The sequence below is a fragment of the Poecilia reticulata genome, linkage group LG22 (genome assembly GCF_000633615.1).
Source record: "Poecilia reticulata strain Guanapo linkage group LG22, Guppy_female_1.0+MT, whole genome shotgun sequence".
Lineage (NCBI taxonomy): Eukaryota > Metazoa > Chordata > Actinopteri > Cyprinodontiformes > Poeciliidae > Poecilia > Poecilia reticulata.
The window spans coordinates 12,933,999-12,957,797 of record NC_024352.1 but is presented as its reverse complement, the minus strand read 5'-3'; the positions used below and the strand labels follow the sequence as shown (position 1 = coordinate 12,957,797).

Here is a 23,799-nt window from a genome sequence, read left to right as displayed (position 1 = left end):
GTTTGAGAAAAGTGCCATGCTAAGACCTCATTTACAAGTCTAGGTCAAGGTCAACTTCATTTATAGATTAGCTTAATTTATTTGCAAGTCACCACACAATAGAACAACGTTTCTGAATATAAATAATCAATTCTGGGCAGTAAATCATTGAGTTTCATGCAAGTTCCACAAAAGTTCCGGAAAACATCTGTTCCATTCTGGAACTAAGATCTAAGATTCAGCTAAATTCAATGAAAGATTCCTGAAAGTGCTGAGTGAGTCACAGAAGAGTCCAATGCAATTTCCTTGAAAGTTACAGAAAGTATTTGTTATGTCAATTTATGTTCCATGAAAGTTCATTGAAAGTATTTGGTAATTTCTAAGAAAGTTACAGGAATGTTTCATGAATCTACAAACATAGCTGCTATGTGAAGGCTCCAAAGGTTAGTTGGAGAGCATTAGTGAATAAGCAATATAGTGAAAACCAAGGAACACAGCAAATGAACAATAACGTCTCATAGAGCACACTACAGTCTATATCATTTAAAAATAGAAAAGTAGGGGATAAATTGCAACCTACAAAGACGTGGGCATCTACCTAACGTAGCATGCCAGGCAAGATGAGCATTAAATAGAAGCAACCAAGAGGGCAATAGCACCTCTGGAGGAGCTGCAGAAATCCACAGCTAAGGTAGAAGTGAGGAAACCTGTTGTCACAACACAAATTCAGCCTCCAAATTACTGCACCGCTTCGTTCTCAGTTCAGCCTTATCCCAAATGTTAGACGATTTTATGTCTGTGTGCTGAATGAGAAAAACTGTACAAATGTGGATATGATCTCACTTGAATAATTACCATATGTTTTTCTTCAAAAGTCAATTTAACTTGAATTACCTTTTTTTTTTAAAAAAAAAGATTACAAGATCTGCTGTGGAGCTGCAAAGAAGGTCAAGCCACAAATAAATAGGTAGGTGAAGCAAGATTTGGTGTGTTTATGCAAGACTGGTCAGGGAGCAAACAAAGCTAACTGTTCCCGTTGATGCAAAGCACAATTACTGTACCCCAGCCACAGCTGGTCAAAATTAGATTGTTTTCAGCAGGCAGCACCAAAAAAGCTGCCAAATCCTTACAGAGTTTTACCACACTCAGCCCTCCCAAGTCAGCAGCTGGCAGTTCTTCGGAGCGCTACAAGAGCTCGGGTGGCTCTTGCTGTCACTGGACTTTCCCAGGATGACAGAACAGCGTTGCCTGGTTCAGCTGTCACCAAGGGTCAGCGGGGGAGAGAGTTAACGGGTCAAAAACATCCAGCATTCAGCCATCCTCAGCTGCTAACAGCACCCAAAGAGGAAAAGTTAAATATAGAGTCGGCTTCTCGGAGTCTAATCACAAAGACAAGAGAGGGACGTTGGAGTAAAAAGATCTGGCTCCGTGACAAACAACATCACACAGCACCTCTGCCTCTTCTCTCTGAGCAACAGCTGAGTGTAACATCCCTCACAGATCCCCCTCCTGTTTTTTTACATTCACACACCCATCAGCTGGCTTCTTAAGGGAAAAGGGAGGGGAGTAAAAAAAAAAAAAAAGATGTTCGCCTTAGTGTGAGGCAAAACTGGGCAGGCTGTGGGAGTGACAGAGGGAGGGGAGGGTGAGAGGGAAGTTACAGTGCTCTGTTATTGCTCTCTGCCATTCCCTTCATGACCTGAAGAAGAACAGAGAGAGAACTGGATTGTGGCGCTTGTGATGGATCTTGGTGCCAAGCTGTAGGAGAATCTATACGTAAAACACTTGACAAAAGGGATATAAGTGCTAATTTTTTAAAGAAAGGATAACTCAAACCAGGGGATACAGCAACATCAGGTAGGCTATCTTCTTATTTTCATTATGAAACTAAGTGTTTGAAGTTTTTACAGTAAGCCAGTGAAAGCAACTCTGTATTAATCTGTCATTCTAAAGTGCAGGCTGGCGTCAGTTTTATAAAGCCAATAAATCTTATCAACAGAAACTTAATCTGAGCTGTGATAGAAACTCTTCAACAACAAATGAATGAGCAGCTGTTCGCAAACCAAGTGATTAATTTGTCATAGTAATTATTCATTCAAGTAATATGTGTATTCCGGCATTTTTGAATTAATTTGCAATAATCTCCATAAGAAGACAAGTGGCTGCTGGTTTTATTAATATAACTTATGCGTTGATATTAAGAGAACACATAGAAAAGTCATGAATGAAACATTTCTGAATGATTTGCGCATGACTACATGAATAAGACCATTTAGCGCAAAGAATTTTCTGATTCACACGTGGGAGGACAAGCCCATAACTCCACCAGAGAGAGTGCTGGTGCTTCGTTGAGTGTAAGCTACATCATGTTTGGGAATGATATGCACTTGTACATGCATGCGACCTTTGCACCTCAACTCGCCCCCACACAGCCGCCGACACCTCCGCAGGACCGTGAAGCAGACTGAATGACAAACAGCATCACAGAAGCTCAGACAGCTGCCTTTTTGTCACATTACAAACTGCAGTGCACTTTTTACTAGAACTGGAGACAAACAAAAACAAAGTATTGCTTACTTGGGAAGTGGAAAACAAATAAGACATGATTTTATCTGAGTTAAGAAATTTGAAAAGTTTCTGCATTTGCATTCAGCTCCCTTTACTCCCGTACCCCAAAATAAAAGCAGTTGCAACTTATTGCATTCAGAGTTCACCTGTGTGTAATTTAATCTCAGTGAAGGCCTCAGTCGTTTGTTGGAGATCATTAGTGGATAAACAGTATCGTAAAATCGAAGGAACTCCACAGATGTACAGATCAGGGGTAAATATATGGTATTGGGGTTATCTTTAAAACAATCTCCCAAGCATTCAGGGTGCAGAATATAGATAGAACAAGCATGCAAAGACTGATAATTTGGGAGAGTCATACTAATAATGAAACGTGGTGGAAGCAACTTACTGCAGGGATGCTTTTCCTAAGCAGGGACAATGAAGCTTGTCAGAATTGATGAGAATAAAGATTTAATTTTGAAAAAAAAACAAAAAAAACAGTGAAAATCATGCTTTAATTTCCTTCCACCTTTACAATTATGTCCTCCTTTGTTCTGATCCATCCTGTGAAGTCCTGCTACAACACATTGGGGTTTGTGCTTGCAAAGTCACAAAATGTGGAAAAGATCAAGGGGACTGAATACTTTTGAAAAGGCACTGTAGGCCTTGACGAGCTGCAGAAGGAGGACATCTTTCATCCTGAATATTTTCGGGGGGTTGTAGTGACGCCAAAGCGAATTCCATTTCATCCGCATGAAGTCATCCTCGTCTCAGAAGGGATGCATGGCTCCTGGGAGTCGCAGTTTGTCAAGCAGTTACATCACCTCGTCTCAGTAAGCCGAAAAGAAAATGTCAAGTTCAGCAAGACAGGAGGCTGCAAGGGTGGCTCCCACCCTCTGCAGCTTACATGGCCGCAGAGCACTCAGTGGTATAACAAGCAATAACTCAAAACAGAGAGAGGTGCTGCGGCTATATTTGCTTATTAACATTTTTGTGCTTGTCTAAGCTTTGCTTGAGCAGAGTTTGTGTAGTTCAATCAGCTAAATGGATGTCTCGAAAGACAGATTTGTGAATGTTTACTGGACGCTTATCAGGCCCTGGTTGAACATGAATCAGTCTTACTGTAAGTCAGTGACGTGGACTTTCTTTGAACTGAAACCAACATGGATAAAAGCTTGGAAGTTTGTCAGAAGCTATTGATTTTAGGGGCATTAAATGTGTCGCTGGCTTACCTCACAGCATTACAATACCTGTGAGTCACCTGGGCTTTTTCTTGTAAGGTGGCATAGTTTAGCAGTGACATTTGCTTTGCACCTTCCATTCAAAGCAACAGCTCACTGTAAGCAACTTTATATCTTCTTTGGATGTACTCTATCACTTTCATGGTCTCAGTTTGTTTGTTTTTTTGCCTCATGCAGATATATGGGTACTTTCTCATGAGGGTTTGTGTTCTTCATAGGTATAGGAGGAGGAGCTTGTTGCTGTCAGTGGTGAGGGTCCTCCCTATATGTCTGAAGGGCCTCACCAAGCAGCTGTCGGCGACACATGCGCAGCTCTCGTCATATAAGAACCTCCAGTCTTTAAATTCCAAACATACAGTTTGGACACATTTGGAGGTTTCGCAGAACAGTGGCACTGGTAACTCATGTTTGACATGGTTAAAAATAAGTCCCTGAACTCCATAGCAACCCAAGATCTTCCCAAGACCATGTGATGTAAAATAAAGCATGTGCTGTTGTAAAAATTCTTTAAGACTATCCAAATGTAACTATTATCTATGTCTTCTCTAAAGACAGAATTTTAAACCGGTCGCGATCTGTAATGCTCTTCCTGAAAAACATACAGTTTCGAATGGCTACATTCAGCGTTGCAGAATCATATTGCAAGTATTTGTTCCCTTGCAGATTTTTGTTTCTCTTTTTTTTATGTCCCGCTTAAATAATTAGGTTTGTCAAAGTAATGTTAACATCAGAAACCTAAGCAAATACAAAATGCATGATTCATTAAAACAAAAGCATAATCCAAGTCAGTCTGGTTCTAAGTGGTAATGGCACCCTATGCCAAATTACTGGTAATGTCACTCTTGGTGCTGTCCTCCCATCCGCACATCATCTCACTACCACTGACTGTTAGTATGATGTGCTTTTTATGAAATGCTGTGTTCGTTTTAACAGAACACACACTTTTCCACTTCTTTCTCCCCAGTAAAGAGAATGTATTCCCAAAGGTCTTAAAGATCTTTGCGATGTTTGTTTTGGCAAATGTAAGGAGAAACTTTTTTTTAAAATTTTTTTTTTTATCAGTAAGGATCTTCTTGGAACTTTTCTTGGGTGACATTTTAGCTCAGTGCGTTTCTTGTTGTTAATTCATGAACACTGATGGAAACTGAGGCACAAAAGGCCTTAAAGTCCTTTAGTTGCTGCTCTGGTTTTTTTGTGACCTCCTGGATGAGTAATTTGTGGAGTGATTTTGGCAGGTCTGGCACTTCTAGGTTCCCCACTGCTTTGTCCATTATGAATGATGGTGCACTGCTCACTGCGCTTCACTACACTCTAAAAGCCTTAGAAACTACTTTATAACCATTTCTAGACAAACGGGTATCAGTGCATGACATGTTGCTTTTTGAGATGTTCTACACCTTTGTATGTTTTGTTTCCAAGGATTAGTTTACAATTTACCTGTAAATGAGACACTTCATGCCTGCTTTTAAAACACACAATTTACTCATTGTGACCTGAAAATAGAGTTTTACAAGCCTTAGACAATAATATTTAGTGTAATTCAGGTTTCGTTGGGGTTGTAATCTATCATAGTTCATTCCTAAATGGGATCCAAAAAAAATGAAAATATGGTCCCTATTATGGATACAAATAGGCTCTGTCTCCTTAGAAACAAACAAACAACAAAAAATAACAACAAAGAAACAAGGGATGACTGGAGGCTGCTTGTGTATGTTATGTGTATGCTGTAAACTGTTCCTGCCTTTCTATCAGCACATTACAACACAGAGAACACAACACGTCATGTTTCATGTTACTTTATTTGATCACTTAAACTTCCACCAAAAGGAGAAAATTGCTTCCATATTTCTCCCATCCACCCTTTCAGAAGCATTTTTGTTATGCTGACAGGAAATGAGTCAGTCATGACTGACTGAGGGAACTAATGGAGGTTTCACCTTTCCCAATAATGTTACACATAATCATTCAGAAAAGAATAGTAGGTCTCTGATAATTATTGCACTAAATGTTTTATTTTTTCCTATGAGAGAATCATTCACTGCTTACTAATTTATCTTATACTGATCCAGCTGGAAGTAGTGCAACAATTTGAAAATGCTGTGGAAAAGCAGTAAATAGCAGACAATAGTACAAGCATGAAACAGTACAAATTGACACTTTCAAAACTTTGATTGGCTGTGGTTTGGAGATGTGTGGTGGTGGTTAACCAAGTGTTAAATTATCATTCCAACCCTTCCAGATAAAGACACTGTGAGTTAAGCGATAGGAAAAAACAAACAAAAAAATGTCTCATTTGAAGTGAGAATTTCTCACCTCTAGAGGCAAAATTAAGTTGAATTATTTCAACTCATCATTGGTTGGAATCATTGTAGAAGCTATGTTAATCACTTTTTTGTGTACTCTAAACTTATATTTCCTCTTTAATTCCAAGGTACTAATAGCAGGGAGTGTTCACGTTGTACCTTTAATACTGTGTATTATTCTGGACTTGTTTAGTTTTTAATGTTTAATTCTAAAATATGTGGATTGTTACCAACATCACACATGCTAAATACAGTCCTATGAGTGAAATGTCCATACCCTTTCAACCTTGTCTCTTCTTTAGGCTGCAGCAACAACCCTTAATATATTTTGGAAATGAAAGAGGATGATTGAGCTATATGACAATATAGCTCATATAGCTATATTGCAACCATAGATATATTAATCATCTGAAAAAAGAACGAGTATAGCACAATTCCATATTGGAGCCTGCAAAAGTGATTTTAAAACTGTCTGAAAGAGAAATTTGGCATCAACTTTAAACTTGTGCACCTAACTTTTTCATTTATTTAAGCAGCATGTTTTATTATGGGTTTGCAACAATCATTTAATTAACTTGATTTTGACTGGCACTGTACATGAATAACACTTTAAGACCTGACCTGTAGTTGAGTTTTAGAACAAATGCACGACCCCATGATGAGTTTGACTCATCAATAAGTTGCATTGCTGTTTCTATTTATAACTCTTCCAAAACTTGATATCTTACTTGACCTTCGTAATCTAAACATAATATCTGCATCTGGTCTATAATAATCTACCACTTTATTAGCTGTATTAGCTGGTTTACATGTTGGGTAAAATGCATTTAGAATTGGAAGTGCAGCTTGATTTGTTCATATTACTCATTATTTATAATAACTACTTTATTATTCCTTTTGATTGAAAGACTGAAGATAACTTAGCTAACTTATATCTATGGCTCCCACTCTTATCAATGTTCATCATTCTTGATCCTTGTTAGTTAATAAAAGACTCAAGATAATTTAACTTTTGATCTCAGATTGTCTATGCAGGACAAGTGAAAGAGCTCCACAGACGGAAACGTGGATAAGACGGGCCTATTTTCCCTAATCCACCAAAAACAGTTTCTTTGCTGGAAACATTTCTCCCTGAAGGTGCAGAAACAATCAAAATCTTGGATTTTAGAAAATGAATGACCCAAATCTGAGGGATGAGTACAGAACATAGTTTATAAACTGGTAGCTTGAGCAGGGAGTAAACAACCAGGATTTTGATTTTGAGAGTAAACTTTATTGGGTAAGAAGATTCTTTCCGGTGTAGCAGCATTTTTCTTTCTCAGAGCCTGAACCAGACGAGAAAACATCTGGAGACTTGCATGATTATTGCAATGCTTGTTAACATAAAGCTTAGAGAAATGAGACTAGTGATGCTCATGGGCATCAAAATAAAAAATGCTGATCAGAGCTGGAGCAGAAATGGCAGCGTCCAACCTGAATGCTGAATGTAGCAACCAAATGCTATTTTTACTGTTTTTATTCTCTACTGTAGGGATTTACAGCCAGCTTAGCACAGAGCCATTTTAAACCCCTAAAGTAAAATTTCAGCTGGATACATAACCATTATCCTACTATTGGTCAACTATTTCATACAACAAAAATAAGTAATTTTGACATTGACATTTAGAATGTGCATTTATAACATAATATCTGTTGCGAGGGAAACCCAGAGTAAAACAGAAACACATATTGGGACGTATTAACAACAAAGCCTAGAATTCAAACATAGGTCTTGCTTTGCTCATTAGGGAAATAATAACTGCTGAAGCTACAGCTTCCTCCAGTAAGCAGATCAGTGACATGAGTAAATTACTACAAGATGAAACCCACCACCTGAGCTGACATTTTGCTGCAGCATGTCATGTCAGTGTTAGTTTGAGTTATTATAGCAGCGAGCTATTAATAGAAGTCACGGTTACATTAAGACAAGCTGTAAAGGTTTGAGTTTTCACCTTTGAGTCTCGTTGACAGTTCAATTTGGGTAAAGTAAAAATGTGTAGTTTTCCACAGTTAAATCCAGCCCCCCTGAGGCTGCTGGAAGTCTTGGCAAAGCAGATGACCACCAAGCTTTAAGATCAGGCTTCATCCTTGCATGCTCTTGATTTTTTTCAATATCAGGTGGATTGACTTGGAGCTTCCTCTCTCATCCTAAGCCAGAATTTTGATTGAAATTCCCACATGTTGGCAGACTGGTGTGTTTTTCTTCTTCTCGGTATAGAACATCTTAAACGGGCCACATTGTCACGCACTCACTTGGAAACCTCATTCTTTTCCTTGTTTGATATGATTGTGGTTGTGATTCAACCAAACAACATGAGCTAAATATTATTTTTATTCTTAATGTTACATTCTTTCAGCTGCTTTTCTTGTCTTTCAACGCTAGAAAATTCTTTTGGCTTCACCCTGTCTTTATTCCCCGCTTGTCTTTCTGAAATAGTACCCATCTGCAAGTTGAAGATGCTGTTCAGCAACATTTCAGATTTCAATTACAAATGCAGTGATCAGAGTTGAAGCTGTTTTCCAAACTATTCCGATATAAAGGGTAGTGTGGTTTCCGCCATGGTCCAACAACATGACTGTTAGGTTAAGTGGTCACTCTAAGTAACCTTTAGGTATGAGTTTGTGATTTCCCAGTCATTTGTCTTTGATTTGCTCTGTTTCGTCCTGTTACTTGCAGCCTGTTCAAGGTTTGCCCTTCCACATTGGACTTCAGTGTTGGAGATGGTGAAGAATTTTCTGACTTTCAAAGTTAGTTGACTTTTGATGTTTAATAGCATTTACTGTATAGTTATTTTAACTGACCTAAAACAAGATAAATTTGGTCTGATTTAATTTCAGACAGTAAATAAGAAAGGTATGTCATTTTGCTCAGTGTACGTAAACTTCTGGTTTTGACTGTAACTGGCACAGAATAACTTTGTGAAGTGGTTATCAAATTATGCTCAAACAAGTTTAAAAGTAAACCAAAATTAGGAGCAAACAAATCTTTTTTTAGCAAATGTTAGCTTAGCCTCCCTTTTTTAAGCCTTGGATTTTAGGCACGTGCTTTGGTGGGGCGCATATATAAAAATACTCGTATGTGACAGCTGAACTTGGGACCAACCTCCTTATAGATCTGGGTTTCAATTTAAATTTAGACTCAGGCCTTGATTGTAGTCTTTTGATGGATTTGAGGAACTTCTTTCAAACTAAAGTTGCATTAGTTGCTAGCTAGTCAGCTGTGGAAATGGTTTAGATGCCATGAATTTGTGTTGTTGGTGGGTTGGAGTGGACTCCAGAGGCTCTGCTTTATAATCTACAAAGACACTCAGTCTGGCATGAGTGTGGCATGCCAGACTGGAATGCAGGCAGTATGAGGCATAGAAATCCCTATGCTTCATGAATGCAATGACCAATCAAGATGGATCAGACAGTTGAGGGATATTGATCACAATTATTTGCTGGACGATAAATGTGTTAAAAATGTCTTGCAAGAAAAGCCTGTGTGATAAAGGAACATTCCATTTATTTGTACTTTGAAGTTTTACTGTACACAGCACTGAACATTAACTTTTACTGTTATGGCTCTCAGTTGCAACCAACTCATTGCCCTGCTTGCTTTGCTGAACGAGTGACCCTGCAAAGTGAGACGGCCTGTTACAGTAGTTCTTCTGCATCTTTCTGGCTTTATTCCACAAACTAAAAATAAACCATCGAGTTTCCAAGCCTGCATCAGGAATTTTGCTGCTTGTGCTCGGGCACTTTGCCCAAATGGGTGACATTACAACACACGTTTTCCCATTTGATTACACCTGACCATTTTAATACCCTGCTCTATCTGGGAATGATTCAAACTCCCTGGTATGACATGAATGCTGCTACAAACACCTTTTACAAACTGGTGTGCTACAACCTTAGAAGCAATGCAAACTAGCCTGTAGCTGAAACTAATAGTTATAGTTAGGAATTTGAGACTGAAATTAATCTTGAGCTATGAGCTAAATCTTCTTGAAGCCACTGTGAACCTACTAACCTTCCAGGACTGACATAAAGATGGTAATTGAGGAGTTAGGGTGTACGTTTCCCTCTTTCTTTTTTTTTTTACAGTTTGAAGTGAAAGACTCAAGCAATGTTGCAAAGCATCCTTTGAAGTCGTACTGAAAAGAAGTGAAATTAGAAGAGTTGTGCTTCAAGCATCATTAAATTTCACTGCTTTCTTAACTTCCTTGACCACTTTCACACAGAAAGATAAACATTTCCCTTCATTAACCAAAAAGTAGTAAAAGACTCCCCTTTAATCTCTTTGAGATTGCAAGTGAGGAGTCTACTTCCTCTTTAGTTTATTCTCTTTTTTTTTAGAATGCTTTAGAATTTGCCTGACATTTCAACCAGTGGAAGAGGCCCGGCCTAAATGTTATGCATGTTCTTTTGGGAACATTCCTGACTTTACATGAACTTGTTGAAATTTTGATGGCAAAGGCAGTGTGCTTTGGTGGACTAGCAATAATCAGTAGGTGTCGCATGTAAAATTATTTTTAAAGAGTGAGTGCTCTTGTCATTCAGATATGCTCATTTAAAGGGGCAGCTGAGGAACCTTGAAGTGAGATGTTAATATGTCACCTGAATGAGCTGCTGTAAATGATTATGAGCAGTTAATATCTCACCTGAGTGGCTAAGTCTCCCATTGGCTTTATTTAATAAAAATCCAGAAAAGCTGGTCCCACAGGTTGAAGCTAACAGCTATTCACGTCAAGACCAAACTAGACTGGTATTAACTTAAAAACAACTTCAATCTCATAATGTCGCAGAGATTTGCACAAATGTTATTTTAGAAATCTTCAAACTGCAATCATGTTTGACTTAGGCGGTTATTTACATAGAAGCAGATGATTATTTGCAAGTAAAATAAAGGTAGGCGGCAGGCACCAATTATCTTGTTGTGTGAACTTACTGGTACTAAGAACCAAAGCATTGCAAGTGTGTTTTTGGATAGAGTAGTTGTCTAATACAAAAGTAAGTCAGGTCATCTGTATTTATAATACATAATGTAAGTTATCTATTACAGGTAAAATATTAACTACTTTTAACAACATTTTATGACAAAAATGCTGAGCTAACACTTTACGTGCATATTTGATGTTTTCCTTTATGCTCTTTGTAGTGGAAGGTCACTCACCTCTCCAATGTTTAGGGTGGTGTTCCATCAAATTTGGATGCAAAATCTAGTTCAGCTGTTGAACTAGATTTAATCAAGATTTTAAAACTGACAAAATGTAAAATATGTATTTACTGTTGGAACCAGAAGTTTACATATACTAAATAAAAAGACACAAAAGCAGTTTTTCTACACTGTGATATGAAATTAGAATACACTTTTCCCTTTTTAAGTCAATTAAGATTAGCAATTTTATTTCTATTTGCTAAATGCCAGAACAATGAAAGAGAGATTTTCTGTAGCAATTTTTGCAACTTTGTTTAAAGTCATAAGTGTAAATGCACTAATATCACTCAATGCAGGACTTTTAATGTCATATCTTTGGAAGCTTCTGACAGGTTTATTGATAATATCTGCGTTAACTAAAGACACACCTGTGGATGTAATTTAAGGCACACCTAACACATTGCATCCTTGTGTAACATCATGGGAAAGTCAATAGAAATCATAAATTGGGTTCATTCTTGGGTACAGTTTTCAGTGGCCTCAAGTTGCCTCGTTCAGCTGTACAAACAATTATACCCTAACAAGATGGGAATGTTCAGTCATCTTCAAGAAGGAGACAGGTTCTGTATCCAAGAGATGAACATGTTTTGGTCCAAAATGTGCATATTAACCCAAGAACAAAAGTAAACAAGCTGGTGAAGATGCCAGCTGAAGCAGTGTGGAAGGAACCCCAAAATGTTTGGCCTAAGTCATACAGTTTAAGGACAATGGTACCAAATACTGATGAAGTGTATTTAAGTTTTTGACTTTGAAGAAAGTAATAAAAATTTCCTTTTAAAAATGATTTCTCATTATTCTGGCATTTAGGAAATGGAACCCCCCCCAAAAAAAACATTAGTACTGCTAACTGACCTAAAACGGCAAACGTGTTTTTATGATTTCAGGTCAGACAGTATGAAAAAAAATGCATATGTTTCTTTTTATATAGCAATAATAATGCATTTTATTTGACAGCGCCTTTCAAAACACCCAAGGACACTTTAAAACATTAAAAACACAAATTAAACAGTAAAGAATCTGGCTGCAAGACATAAAACCATAAAATAACAACACAATTAAAGAGAGAAGGCTAACTTGAACAGATGAGTTTTGAGTTGTGCTTTGAAGGTCAGAAGAGAGTCAATATTACCGGTGTCAGGGGGAAGAGCGTTCCAGAGTTGGGGAGCAGAGTAAGAGAAAGCTCTTTTCCCCCTGGTGCACTGAGGTGGAAATAGTGTAGGTAAGTGTCTGGTTTCAACTGTAGCAAAACACCAACAGGCTGTGAACTGAGACAAGAGACTAGGTCAATTTATTTAGACCCTCTTGTCACTTGATTTACTCTCAAGATTCAGACAAAATGTTTTCCTGTCAGCAAATAGGACTCGTGAGCATCACAGAATCATTTCCAGACTAAAAACACCCAACATGAGAAACACAAATCTTGTGAGCTGATTTGACGCATGCAGAAAACAGTTACACACTAACTGGACTCCAACAACACACAAACAAATCTTTATTCCAGAGATAGAATAAGGATTCCATTTGATATTCACATTATGTTTGCATCTGAGTAAGTGTGTTTGTCATTAGTTTAAAAGTAGGTCAACCAGACTGCAAATAGGGAGTTTTTGCAGGGAAGTTACTTAAGGCCAAAGTCATAAAGCTTTCTGTAAACTTGTGACAATGCAGTAAAATAATGAGAACAACTGACTCAGATTTACCTTTTCGCATTTCATGATGTTCAGAGATGGGCAGAAAGTAGCTACTCTTACTGAATTATATCTACTTTTATTTTAAAAAATGTACTATACTTCAAGAAACAGTTTATTGGCACCATACTTTTTCTTCTGTTTATGTAATAATAGTTTTACTCTTACTTCTGTACAAATTCTGTGTGCCTACAACATTCATCCCCATTTACATTGATGCTTCTAAAATAAAATCCAGTGCAACCAACTGTCCTAATTAGTAAAGAGATCCTAATTTTGTGTTGCTTAATTTCAGTATAAATGCAGCCATTGTGTCAGGGTTTTCTGGGTTTGTTAGAAAACTTTAGTGATCAAATTAGAGACAAACCTGCACCAGAGGACACTGTGGTGAGGTCAGACAGAAGGTTGAGGAAGGATAGCTTATAAAATAAGATCCTAAACCTGGAATGTCTCACAGAGATCCATTTAATCCATCTTCTGAAAATAGAAATAGTAAGGGACAACTTCGAACCTACCAAGATATGGCCACGTACCTAAATTGATAGGGTAGCATTAAACAAGCAAGCAGCTAAAGTCTGAGGTAACTCTGAATAAGCTGCAGAGATTCACACTCTACAAACTTTTTTTCCTTTGTGAAAGAATGGTAAGAAGAAAGTTACTGCGGATAGAAAGCCACGAGAAATCTTGGTAATGGTTGTGAAAATAAAATGAAACCCAAATAAAACTTTCTGGCCTAAACTAAAATACTAATTGGCAAAAGGCTGACACATTATTCCCATGGTGAAACTGAGGGTAAAGTAGATATTATTTTCTTCAGGACTAACAGGGGACATTAAAGTTTATGTTTTAACATAACAAAATGTGAAAATGTTAAGGTAGTGTGTTTATGAAATGAGCTGAAGTTAAAAAAAAAGCATGAAGAGGAAAGAAAGTTTTAGAAACAAATATATATTTTGTGAATAATAAAATAAATATGTTCTTCCAACAAAATTTCTTCTTCTTCTATCCTCAATCCAGGGAAGATGAGGTCCAAAGGCAATGGGGTGGAAAGCCAAAACAACGGGGTCCTTGGTGTTCCACCAGGTGACCATGACATCAATGAAGAAAAGGACGTGGGTCTGCCTGTGAAGACCCTGAAGGTCAAAGTTCAGCAGAAGGAAGGTGAGGAGGAGGTTGAAGTGATCTCTGATAAAGAGAAGCTGCTGTTGGATTCCACAGAGACTGGAGACAAAACAGGAATCATCACAGATCTGTCCAAGCAGGATCTGCTGAAACTGCTGGGAATCATGGAGGGTGAAGTTCAGGTAGGACATCTCTTTGTTTTTTTCTGAGTCCTTTACAAAGCTGGCAACAAACAACATACCTGGAAATGTCACTGTGGTTGAATATATTCATTTTAGGTGATTGCACTGCAATTTTAGCACAATAGCTCTATCTTGTGGTTGAAAATGGCAGTTTAAAATGCCTAAAGAAACCACAGATAAAAGGTATGCTCCTGAAAATATGCTCTGTTTCAGACTTATTTTGAGGAAAAAAAACATTCAAGTGTTTAAATGTATTTCACTGCATAGACTGAAATGAAATATGATATTATGTTTGTATCTGTTTGCTTTCAGGCCAGGGAAGATGTAATCTGCATGCTAAAATCCCAACAAACAAGTCCAGAAAGCCTGGAGTCACAGTACGGATGTGCCGTACCTGCCTCAGCCCTCACAGCACTACAGAGGGACAGCTTCATCACCGGCGCAAAGCCGGATAATCACAGTGTCTATCAAAAGCCAATGGTTGAGGTTGGAATGATTTCTTTACATTTTTGCGTTTTGCACTCTTCTAACTTTTAAACTTTCCGATTTAAGAGTAAATTTAAACAACTTTCAGTACGAGTTTTCTCCTGATTTGAAACTAACCACCGTTCTCTCATGACCTGCTTTGTGTTCATGTCTCAGCTGAAACGTCTGCAGGACAAGCACAAGGACACATACCGGCGGATGCTGGGTCAGCTGCTGCTGGCCGAAAAGTGTCACCGCCGCACCGTCCACGAGCTGGAAATAGAGAAGCACAAACATGTTGACTACATGAATAAGAGCGATGACTTCACAAACCTCCTGGAGCAGGAAAGAGAAAGGTGAGGGGGGGTGGGGGGGGCTGAGAGGAAACAACTGCGTGCCGTGACTGAGGCAGCTGAGGTCGGCATTGGATGGCTTAGACGAAATGAAAAGCTTCGCTGAATTTATTTTTTAAAACATTTTTGTATTTTATCAGGATTTTAATCTGAAGGACCATCACAAAGTAGTGCAGTAGAAGGAACACAATCATGGTTTTGGCATATTTCAAAACAAAATTGAAGAAATGTGACATGCATATGCATTCAGTCCTCCTTTCTATGCCCTTCAAAAAAGTCTCTAAACCAAAACCAAATAGATTCTTCAAGGCTTCACCCATGTCTAATTCAATCTCTATATAATTACAGCTGTTGTGTGATGGACTCAGACAGGTCAGGGTGATAAAACAGTATTCCTAGCTCTGAACAATTGAGAGAGCAATGTCTCATTTACACTCTAAAAATAAGTTTGGCACAACTGCAGCGATACCAAGATATGGTCATACACCTCAACTGACCAGAACGTCTGAGAATGTGTGAAAGATATCTTCGCCAAGCTGAAATGTGTGGCTCCTGAGAGGATGAGATTAATGGAGGTCCGGTTAACAAAGAAGATGAGAAAGTGGATACAGGGAGAAGATGAACAGATAAGAGAATTAATAAAAGGTGACGTCATTAACAAGTTCTGGAAAACAGGCCTCCTGGAAGGGGTCGAAATTGATGAGGAGTTGACTGGGGAAGCAACTTCCAAATAAGGATGTTTTGTCACATTCATTTTGAAGATTTCACTGAGCTAAGGGAACTAAGCACAGCGGCAAGTTCCGGATAAAATGTGTTATATTATAATTGCAAGCAAAAATGTTGCAATCTATCAAGTTTGAGATTGTTTTGCTGACTGAAATGTTGCTAAAGGAAAATAGTTTCCAAAGACCAGAATAGGTTTCTGAAATTCTTACTGTTGGCCAGCAGGGGGTGACATTTATACGGGGAAAAAACTGTAAACTACAATACAATAAACGTACCTGTCATGTAGATACAATGATTGTTAAATTCAATACTCCATAATGGCTGACTGACATGTTTTTATGCTGTTGTTCAAGTATCAAACCTATCTGTGGATAAAACGGTCTCATTCTTGCAGAGGTTGGTTTCTGTTATTCTCAAAGTGAAGAGGCTGGACAAATGCAGTGGATTAGTCCCGAGTTACAATCTCCTCTACTGCTCCCATGCTTGTTGTATTAACTTGTCTATAGACGTTTTCTATTATTAACGATAGTTTCAACGAGGCAGGCCAAAAATTCCACAATAACAGATAAATTAATCCAGTAAAATTATATATATATTCATAATAATTGCAATTGTTTAAGAATTATAATAAAATCTTTCAGTTTTCTAATCAATAATGTGTAATTAGTAGTTTTAGGTTTTTAGTTTATGTTTTTATGTGAAATATCAGAATTGTCCATCCAGATGTGCCCTGTTTGGCTGATATTAAATATCTTTCCATAGTTTAAGCATTACAAAAGCTCAAAAGTCAAAGTCAAAATGTGGAAAATTCTCTTCAATTCAGTTTTGAGGAAAAAATCCCAAAGTGCAGTGCTAAAACCTGATCTTGTTCATATCTGAGCCTATGTCAAAAGATGGACTTGAAAAACAGTTTCAGTAAGTCTGAGACAAGAACACATTTCAATCATTCATTTCTGTTTTGACATTTTGCTCTCAAGAGAACATCGTGGTCTCACACTTGTCAACATGTTCCTCACCAGACATCCGAAAGTGAAGAGAGAAGGTTAGTGGTTTTTGTGCCAAGCATCTGGAGGAATGAAGTGATTGGGCATAGAGGGAGCTGTTTCCGAGTGGGAGCCGTCAGCCATTAACGCCTTTTCAGACAACAGAGCAATTTATGTGTCAGGAAGTGAACATCTTTAAGGCGGAATGCATGTGGGTTGACAGAAGAGACAGCTACAGCTGAAGGGAGTTTCAGAGTCACGCAAATGAAATAAACATTTTCCTGACCTCTTCATAATCCTTAAACAAAAAATTTTTTCAACTTCTTACAGTCCGCTTCAGTATAGCACGCTATTCCTCACATCCAAAGTTTTCCTTTTGGACGAGTCAGTATAACTATTCAAATTTTTTTTGGGGGGGGGGCTGGGAGAGACGTAAGCAGTTCCTTTGAGCAAATTCCCCAGGGAACATGAGATGGAATGTTGTTTCGTGATTTAAAAGAATGTTTTTCAATGCACATGCCAGCATGTGGATGACACCTGTGTTTGCCGTTTGTGTCACGCACACAGTTGTCTAAGATATTGAGATCATTATTTAACACATTACTATGGAGCCCCCAAAAATATTTAAAAAGTATTAAAATAAAGTTGCTCATTGTTTAAACAAGGCTTATAAATGTACACTTTCCCTTTTTAGTGTTGGATATTCCATAGCAGGTAATTCTTTCGTAGCAACAGTAAACTACAGTTCTTTTAATGACCTGACCATTAGTCTCAGATAGCACTGACATCATTGCTTCAGTCTCTTCCAGGACAGTAAGTTTAGACTGACGATTCCTTAAATTTAAAACCCATCTGACCTTGCAAGTATGAATTTTATGAGCAGCACAGATCTACATGGTAACTTGCACATTAGCCAGGGTTGGTAATCCTAACTGGCAACAAAAGCTACAACTTATTTTGCCTAGTAATAAAGTGCAAGTGGAAAGAAAAGGATAAATGGCTTTTAAAATATAAAATAAAATAAAAAAGTCTAGTTAATTTGTAGTAACTTATTTTTGCTCTCTTTACAAATATAAGGCATTTTCAGCTTTACTTTTTATAGAGACTAAAATATTTACCCATTCTTCTTTGCAAAATACCTCAGGCTCAATTTGACAGAATGTCAAATAAAAATTTCAGGTGGATTTATTTCCGGACTTTGACTAGGTCATTCTAACGCATAAATATATTTTGATCAAAACCATTCCATTGTAGTAGTGGCTGTCTGATTAATGTTTTCCTGATGGAAGCGGAACGTCCATCTCCTTTTTCAAACTTTCACGTTTTCTTCCAGGATTGCCCTATATTAGCTTTCCTATTCCTTAAAAAAAAAAGAAAAAGAAAAAAAAAAGGAATCCCCATACCCTGACACTGCCACCACCATATTCTACTGTGGGAATGTTGTGTTCAGGGTGATGTGCAGTGTTAGTTTTCCACCACATTTTTGCTATATGGCTTGTGGTGAACTGGATATGTTAAGGCTTTCTTTCAATAAGGATTCTATTCATGGTACTTTTACATAAGACACAGATTATTGGAGGGAAGAGCTGATAGTTATGCCCAGTGACAGATGATGCCACCTAACCCTTATAAATCAGTGTTAAGTGGGACTGAGTACTTCTACAAAGCACTCGTTGGATTTTTATTTGTGAACTATTTCTGAAAACCTTGTCTCATTTTCTTTCCTCTTTGCAATTATGCACCATTTAAGTAGGTCTATTAAATAAAATCCCAGTTAGATTTATTGATGTTTGAGGTTATAATGTGACAAAATATTGACATAGTTAAGGGGTATGAACAAAAGGACTGTAGGTGATTAAGGATAAAAGGGCACTTAAAAGTTTAGTTTTGAGTTGCAAACTCTGCTGAATTCTAAGACCAGAAATAAATCTGCCTGGCAACAGTCTAAGCATCGTGTTACCTAAGGTGATTGGTTGTACTTTTCTAGATGTTCCTCACCTCAAGGGAATCATTCAGCTTATCTGGTTTCCTCATCACAGGGAAAGCTATTGAATTTTCCCCTGAAGTTGAGCTAATGCACACATTCTCTTCTTCCTTCTGTGCTACTCTATCAAAAGATCTCCTAACATTTTTCTACACTTAGATGCAACTTGATTTCACCAAACATGGACAAAATGCTGATGTTTTATACTGTGTTTAATGGTTAATCTATTTAATGAATTGGCCTCATAGTTGCAGAATTTTTGGAAAACATGCAAAACTGAAGGGAGTTTTGTTGAACACTTCCTATGAAGCAAGCAGTAGTTCCACCCCCTGTACTGTGTTCACTGCAGAGCACCACACACTGTCACACACATCGCTATCTATAGCTGTGGTTACACCACTCACTACAGGTTCCACAGAGGAGCTTAGCTGTAGTTTCTTTTCCTTTTTATACTTCTGAGAACATTATTGGAATGTCACAGTAACAAAGTCAGCAGGAAATGGTGGCTTCAGCATTTTTTCAGCACTGTGATAACGATGGCGGCAAAAACTTTTTTTCTTTTTTTTTGCTTGGAGAGCATCTTTAGTTGGTAAGTTCTGAATGGGCACTGAAGTGCTGGCACAAGTTACCTTGAACGTTTAGTGTTTGCTAAAGACGCCTAGTCTTCCTTGTTGTGTTATTGCCTGTTCTAATTTGGTTCATTTTGCAATGCAAAAACTGTCCACTTTGAATAATGTATTAGACTCTCCCTGGAAGTGGAGATGCAACTGCTTTGCATGCAATTTGTTGGAGCCAGCCCAGTATGAAAGCTGGGCATGAGCAGCATAGAAAGAAGCTGAGAGAAAAGACCACAGCTTGGTGAGGGGGCTGTTAGCAGAACTTACACTCAGTTTGTGTTCAGAGTGTCTATCTCATCAGCAGGAGGTAAGCAGCACTAAGGATTGGGGGGCAGTAGAGCAGACTTTTACATTTCACTGTGCTCTTTATTCTCAAACTGTATGCTTTCATGTTGAAATCCTATCTTTAGAAATAATTCGTCTTAATGGTAGATTCACTTGATTTGAGTTGTAGCTTATTAGACATTTCCAAGGTGTATGCTGCATTACAAATTAAAAGTTATATCCAGACATAATGAAACATGTTACAGTCACAGATGACAACTTAAAGTTACCTTTGAATATACTTAAAATTTAAATTTATTAAAACAACAAAATCGTTGTTTTGTTTTTTTTCTCTCTTAGACTGAAGAGATTGCTTGAGAACGAAAAAGCCTATCAAACAAGGAAGGAGAAGGAGCACTCGAAGCGTCTGGCCAAAGTGCGAGAGGAGCTGGTGAAGCTAAAGTCATTTGCATTGATGTTGGTCAATGAACGGCAACAGCACCTTGAGCAAATGGACCAACAGAGCCAGCGGGTTCAAGAGATCAGCCTGCAGCTCCAGCAGCGGGACCATGCCCTTAATGAAGCCAAAGAGCGTGCTCAGGAGGATGGTCAAAGAGTGCAAAGCCTAGAGGCTGAGCTAAAGGAGAAATCTTGTAGGATCACCCAACAGCATGAAGAGATGAGTGCCAAGCTGTCCAGTCAGGAGCTCCACAATCGTCAGCTTAATGTCAAAGTTTTGGAGCTTACACACAAAGTGGAGGAGCTAGAGGAAAGCAACAAGACCTTGAGAAAATCTGACGAGGAAATGCAAGAGTTAAGGGAGATCATCAGCAAAGGGGAGTATGGCAGCTCTAACTTGATTGTTGAGTTGGAAAACCTGCGAAAGAGAGTGCATGAGATGGAAGGAAAGGATGAAGAGATAACAAAAACAGAGAATAAGTGTAAAGAGCTAAGAAAGAGACTAGAAGAGGAGAATAGTAAGAGCAAAGACCTAAGGCTGGAAGTAGAGAGGCTTCAAAACAGAATGATGGATTTGGAAAAACTGGAAGAAGCATTCAGTGTTAGCAAAGCTGAGTGTGCACAGACACAAACTGCTTTAGAAAAAGAGAAAGACCTGACCAAAGAGCTGTCAGATGAGGTTGTAGCTCTCAAAATTCGAATGAAGGAGCTTGAGTCATCAGAACTCAAATTGGAAAAGTGTGAGTTAACACTGAAGGATGACCTGCGGAAGCTTAAGTCCCTGACAGCTGCACTAATGGACGAACGAAAGACACTGGTGGAAAAAGTAAAGTCAGAGGAAAAGAAAAGAGAGGATTTGAGCAAGGTTGTTAAACTTGAGCAGGGTAGGGTAATGGAGGTGACCGAAAAACTGATAGAAGAGAGCAAAAGGTTTCTAAAATTAAAATCTGAGATGGAATCCAAAGTTGAAACTTTAACCAAAGAGAAAGGGGAGCTCAGTACTAAGCTAGCTTGTCAAATTGATCAAACTGAGGATCTTACGTTCAAGATAACCCAAATGAAAAGGAGGCTAGACATGTTTGAACAAGAAGAAAAGCTATCTGCGAGGAATTCGGTTATGTGTGATCTAGGAAAAATCACTGATCCTGAAGGGAAAGACAACAACAAAGTTAAAGAGTTAACATTTGAAATAGAGAGTTTAAAAAACCGTCTGAAACAACTTGAAGTAGTCGAGGGAGACTTGATCAAGACAGAGGACCAGTATGATATTTTAGAGAAGAGGTTCATGACTGAACAGGAAAAAGCAAATGATCTTTCCCAACAAGTGGAAGAAATGAAGAATCAGATTGCACGAAACAAAGCTATTGAAAAAGGGGAAGAAGAAAGCAGAGAGGAAGACCTCCGACAGAGATGCAAAAGAGAGGAGGTCAAAACCAGAGAACTACAAGCTGATGTGATAGCTCTCAAGGAGAAGATCCATGAACTGATGCACAAAGAAGACCAACTATCTCAGCTGCAAGTGGACTTCTCTGTACTACAACAAAGATTCTTAGAAGAGGAAGAGAAGGCCAAGAATGTGGGTATGGAGGTTTTTCATCTGACCAAAGAACTAGAGTTAGCTAAACGCCAAAGCCGGGCACTTCGACCCAGCTTAAATGGAAGGAGAATAGTGGATGTGGCGATCACATCCACTGCAGTACAAACAGAGCCATCGCCTACTGAGTCAGGAGAGGAAGATACACCAGCTGTGTTTATCAGAAAGTCTGTTCAAGAAGAGAATCACATCATGAATAACATCCGACAGAAATGTCTGAAGAAGCCTGAAAAAGGTAATGCAGTTGAGCGATGCTCTTCATCTAGTGGTGATTTTAGTATTAAAAAATCCTGGATTCCTTGGATGAGGAAAAAGGACAACACTCTGCAAGAGACCAACGTGGAAAAGCCTCTCGTTATCAATGGGGAATCAGTTTCTTCTAAATTGACCATGCCTCAAAACCAAGGGCAACCTCTACACATCCGGGTAACACCCGATCACCACAACAACACGGCCACACTGGAAATCAGCAGCCCAACCACTGATCAAATTTTTCCAAATGCAGCTCCCCTTAGCCCTAACCCATCTCAACCAAAGTCCAGAATTACTATCATTCCCACCTACTCTGTGCCAACCACTCGGAGAAAGACTCCTACTGGATCTCAAGGCCCTGCAAGAGCCAAGTCCCCAGTCACAATCACAACCATATCTAGGGCCAAATCTCCAGAAGCTAGCCGGAACTCTTCTTCTACCTCAGTAAGGCCCCTTTCCCCAGTTTCGGTTATGACAGTGAGCACTGCTGTAGCGCCTGATACATCTGCCTCCCCAGAGCCCCAGGAGATGACCATGGGCCGGGCCGTGTTCAAGGTTACCCCTGAGAAGCAGATGGTCCCAATTCCTATCAGAAAGGGCCACAACAATGCAAACATCATCACCTCTACAGATGAAAACAAGATTCATATTCATTTAGGTAACAGTATCTCCCCAAAGATGATAGTCAGACCAGTAGCTAGTGTAGCAGAAAGCAAAGAACTGACCCTGTCAACGGGGACAGTTTTACGTTCACCTCGCCAGATCACCACAACTGCTACCAGGAATGTGCAGAGTAAAGTGACAAGCAGCATTACAATATCCAATGTGACATCCACAACTTCAAGATCCATCCAAAGCACGGTACGTTTTAGTTTAAGACAGATGTTTTTAGCATTTAGTAGCTACATTTTTTTATGCTTTAAATGTTGTACCTTTCTTTATTTTATGGTTAATAAAAAAACAAAAATCTTATACTTGAATATTTTTTGTCTTTGTTTACATTGAATTATCATTTCTACTTTTGCAAAACAGATTGGCCATGATATCCAGTCACCTCGCACAGGACTTACCCGTATACCAATGTCCAAGAGCCTCAAGACAGGAAAAACTGCATTAGGATCCACAGGAATCTCAAGTGGAATGAAAGTTGAGACTCGGACAGAGAGTCAGTCCATGAGGGTTGAAGTCAAAAAATCCGCTGTGAATAGCAATACATCACACAATGGAGGGAAATTGTGAAAATACAAATTGTCTGGTCTATGGTGATAAGTCCCTCCGATAAAAATCCCTGATTTTCCAAACAAAACAGCTGTAAAAACTGCAAAACGGAGCAAAAAGTATAGTTTTATATTTCTTAACTGTTTTTTTACTCATGTCTCATCAATTACTGTCTTTTAGATGTGAAATACTTTATATGAAAAGAAATGGTATATCTGTGATTGCTATGTAACTAAGTTCTTTTGCTTTTACTGGTTGTCACAAATGTTTTTTTTTAAATATATGTTTTGTACGACCGCATTATAGAAAATATGCATTGTTTTTGGTAAATTAAGTTTTAAGAGTGCTTTGGCTTGTATTTTTGGGTTCATAATTTTCTTGCTGTAAAGATATTTTTACAAAAGCATTTTTAATAAATATTATGCAAGAGAACAGTGTAAAATTATCATTCTTATTATTATTACAATGATCAAATTATAATTACAGACTAATTTTAAATAAAAAAGGCAATGGCAGTTGTGTTCTTTAAATCACTTGTGACAATGGCCTAATTAAAAAAATAAAAAATAAAAAAATACAT

The 23,799-nt window shown here is 38.2% G+C and overlaps 1 protein-coding gene across 1 annotated transcript; it reads left to right on the top strand.

The window, feature by feature from the left end:
- Window positions 1–1,680: 1,680 nt before the first annotated feature.
- On the top strand, window positions 1,681–23,648 carry LOC103458602 (filamin-A-interacting protein 1). Its single transcript, XM_008399536.2, has 6 exons — window positions 1,681–1,836; window positions 14,018–14,304; window positions 14,617–14,790; window positions 14,947–15,125; window positions 20,057–22,862; window positions 23,034–23,648. The coding sequence occupies exons 2-6, from the start codon at window positions 14,023–14,025 to the stop codon at window positions 23,238–23,240; spliced, it is 3,648 nt and encodes a 1,215-aa protein (XP_008397758.1). The 5' UTR covers window positions 1,681–1,836; window positions 14,018–14,022; the 3' UTR covers window positions 23,241–23,648.
- The last annotated feature ends 151 nt before the right edge of the window (window positions 23,649–23,799 follow it).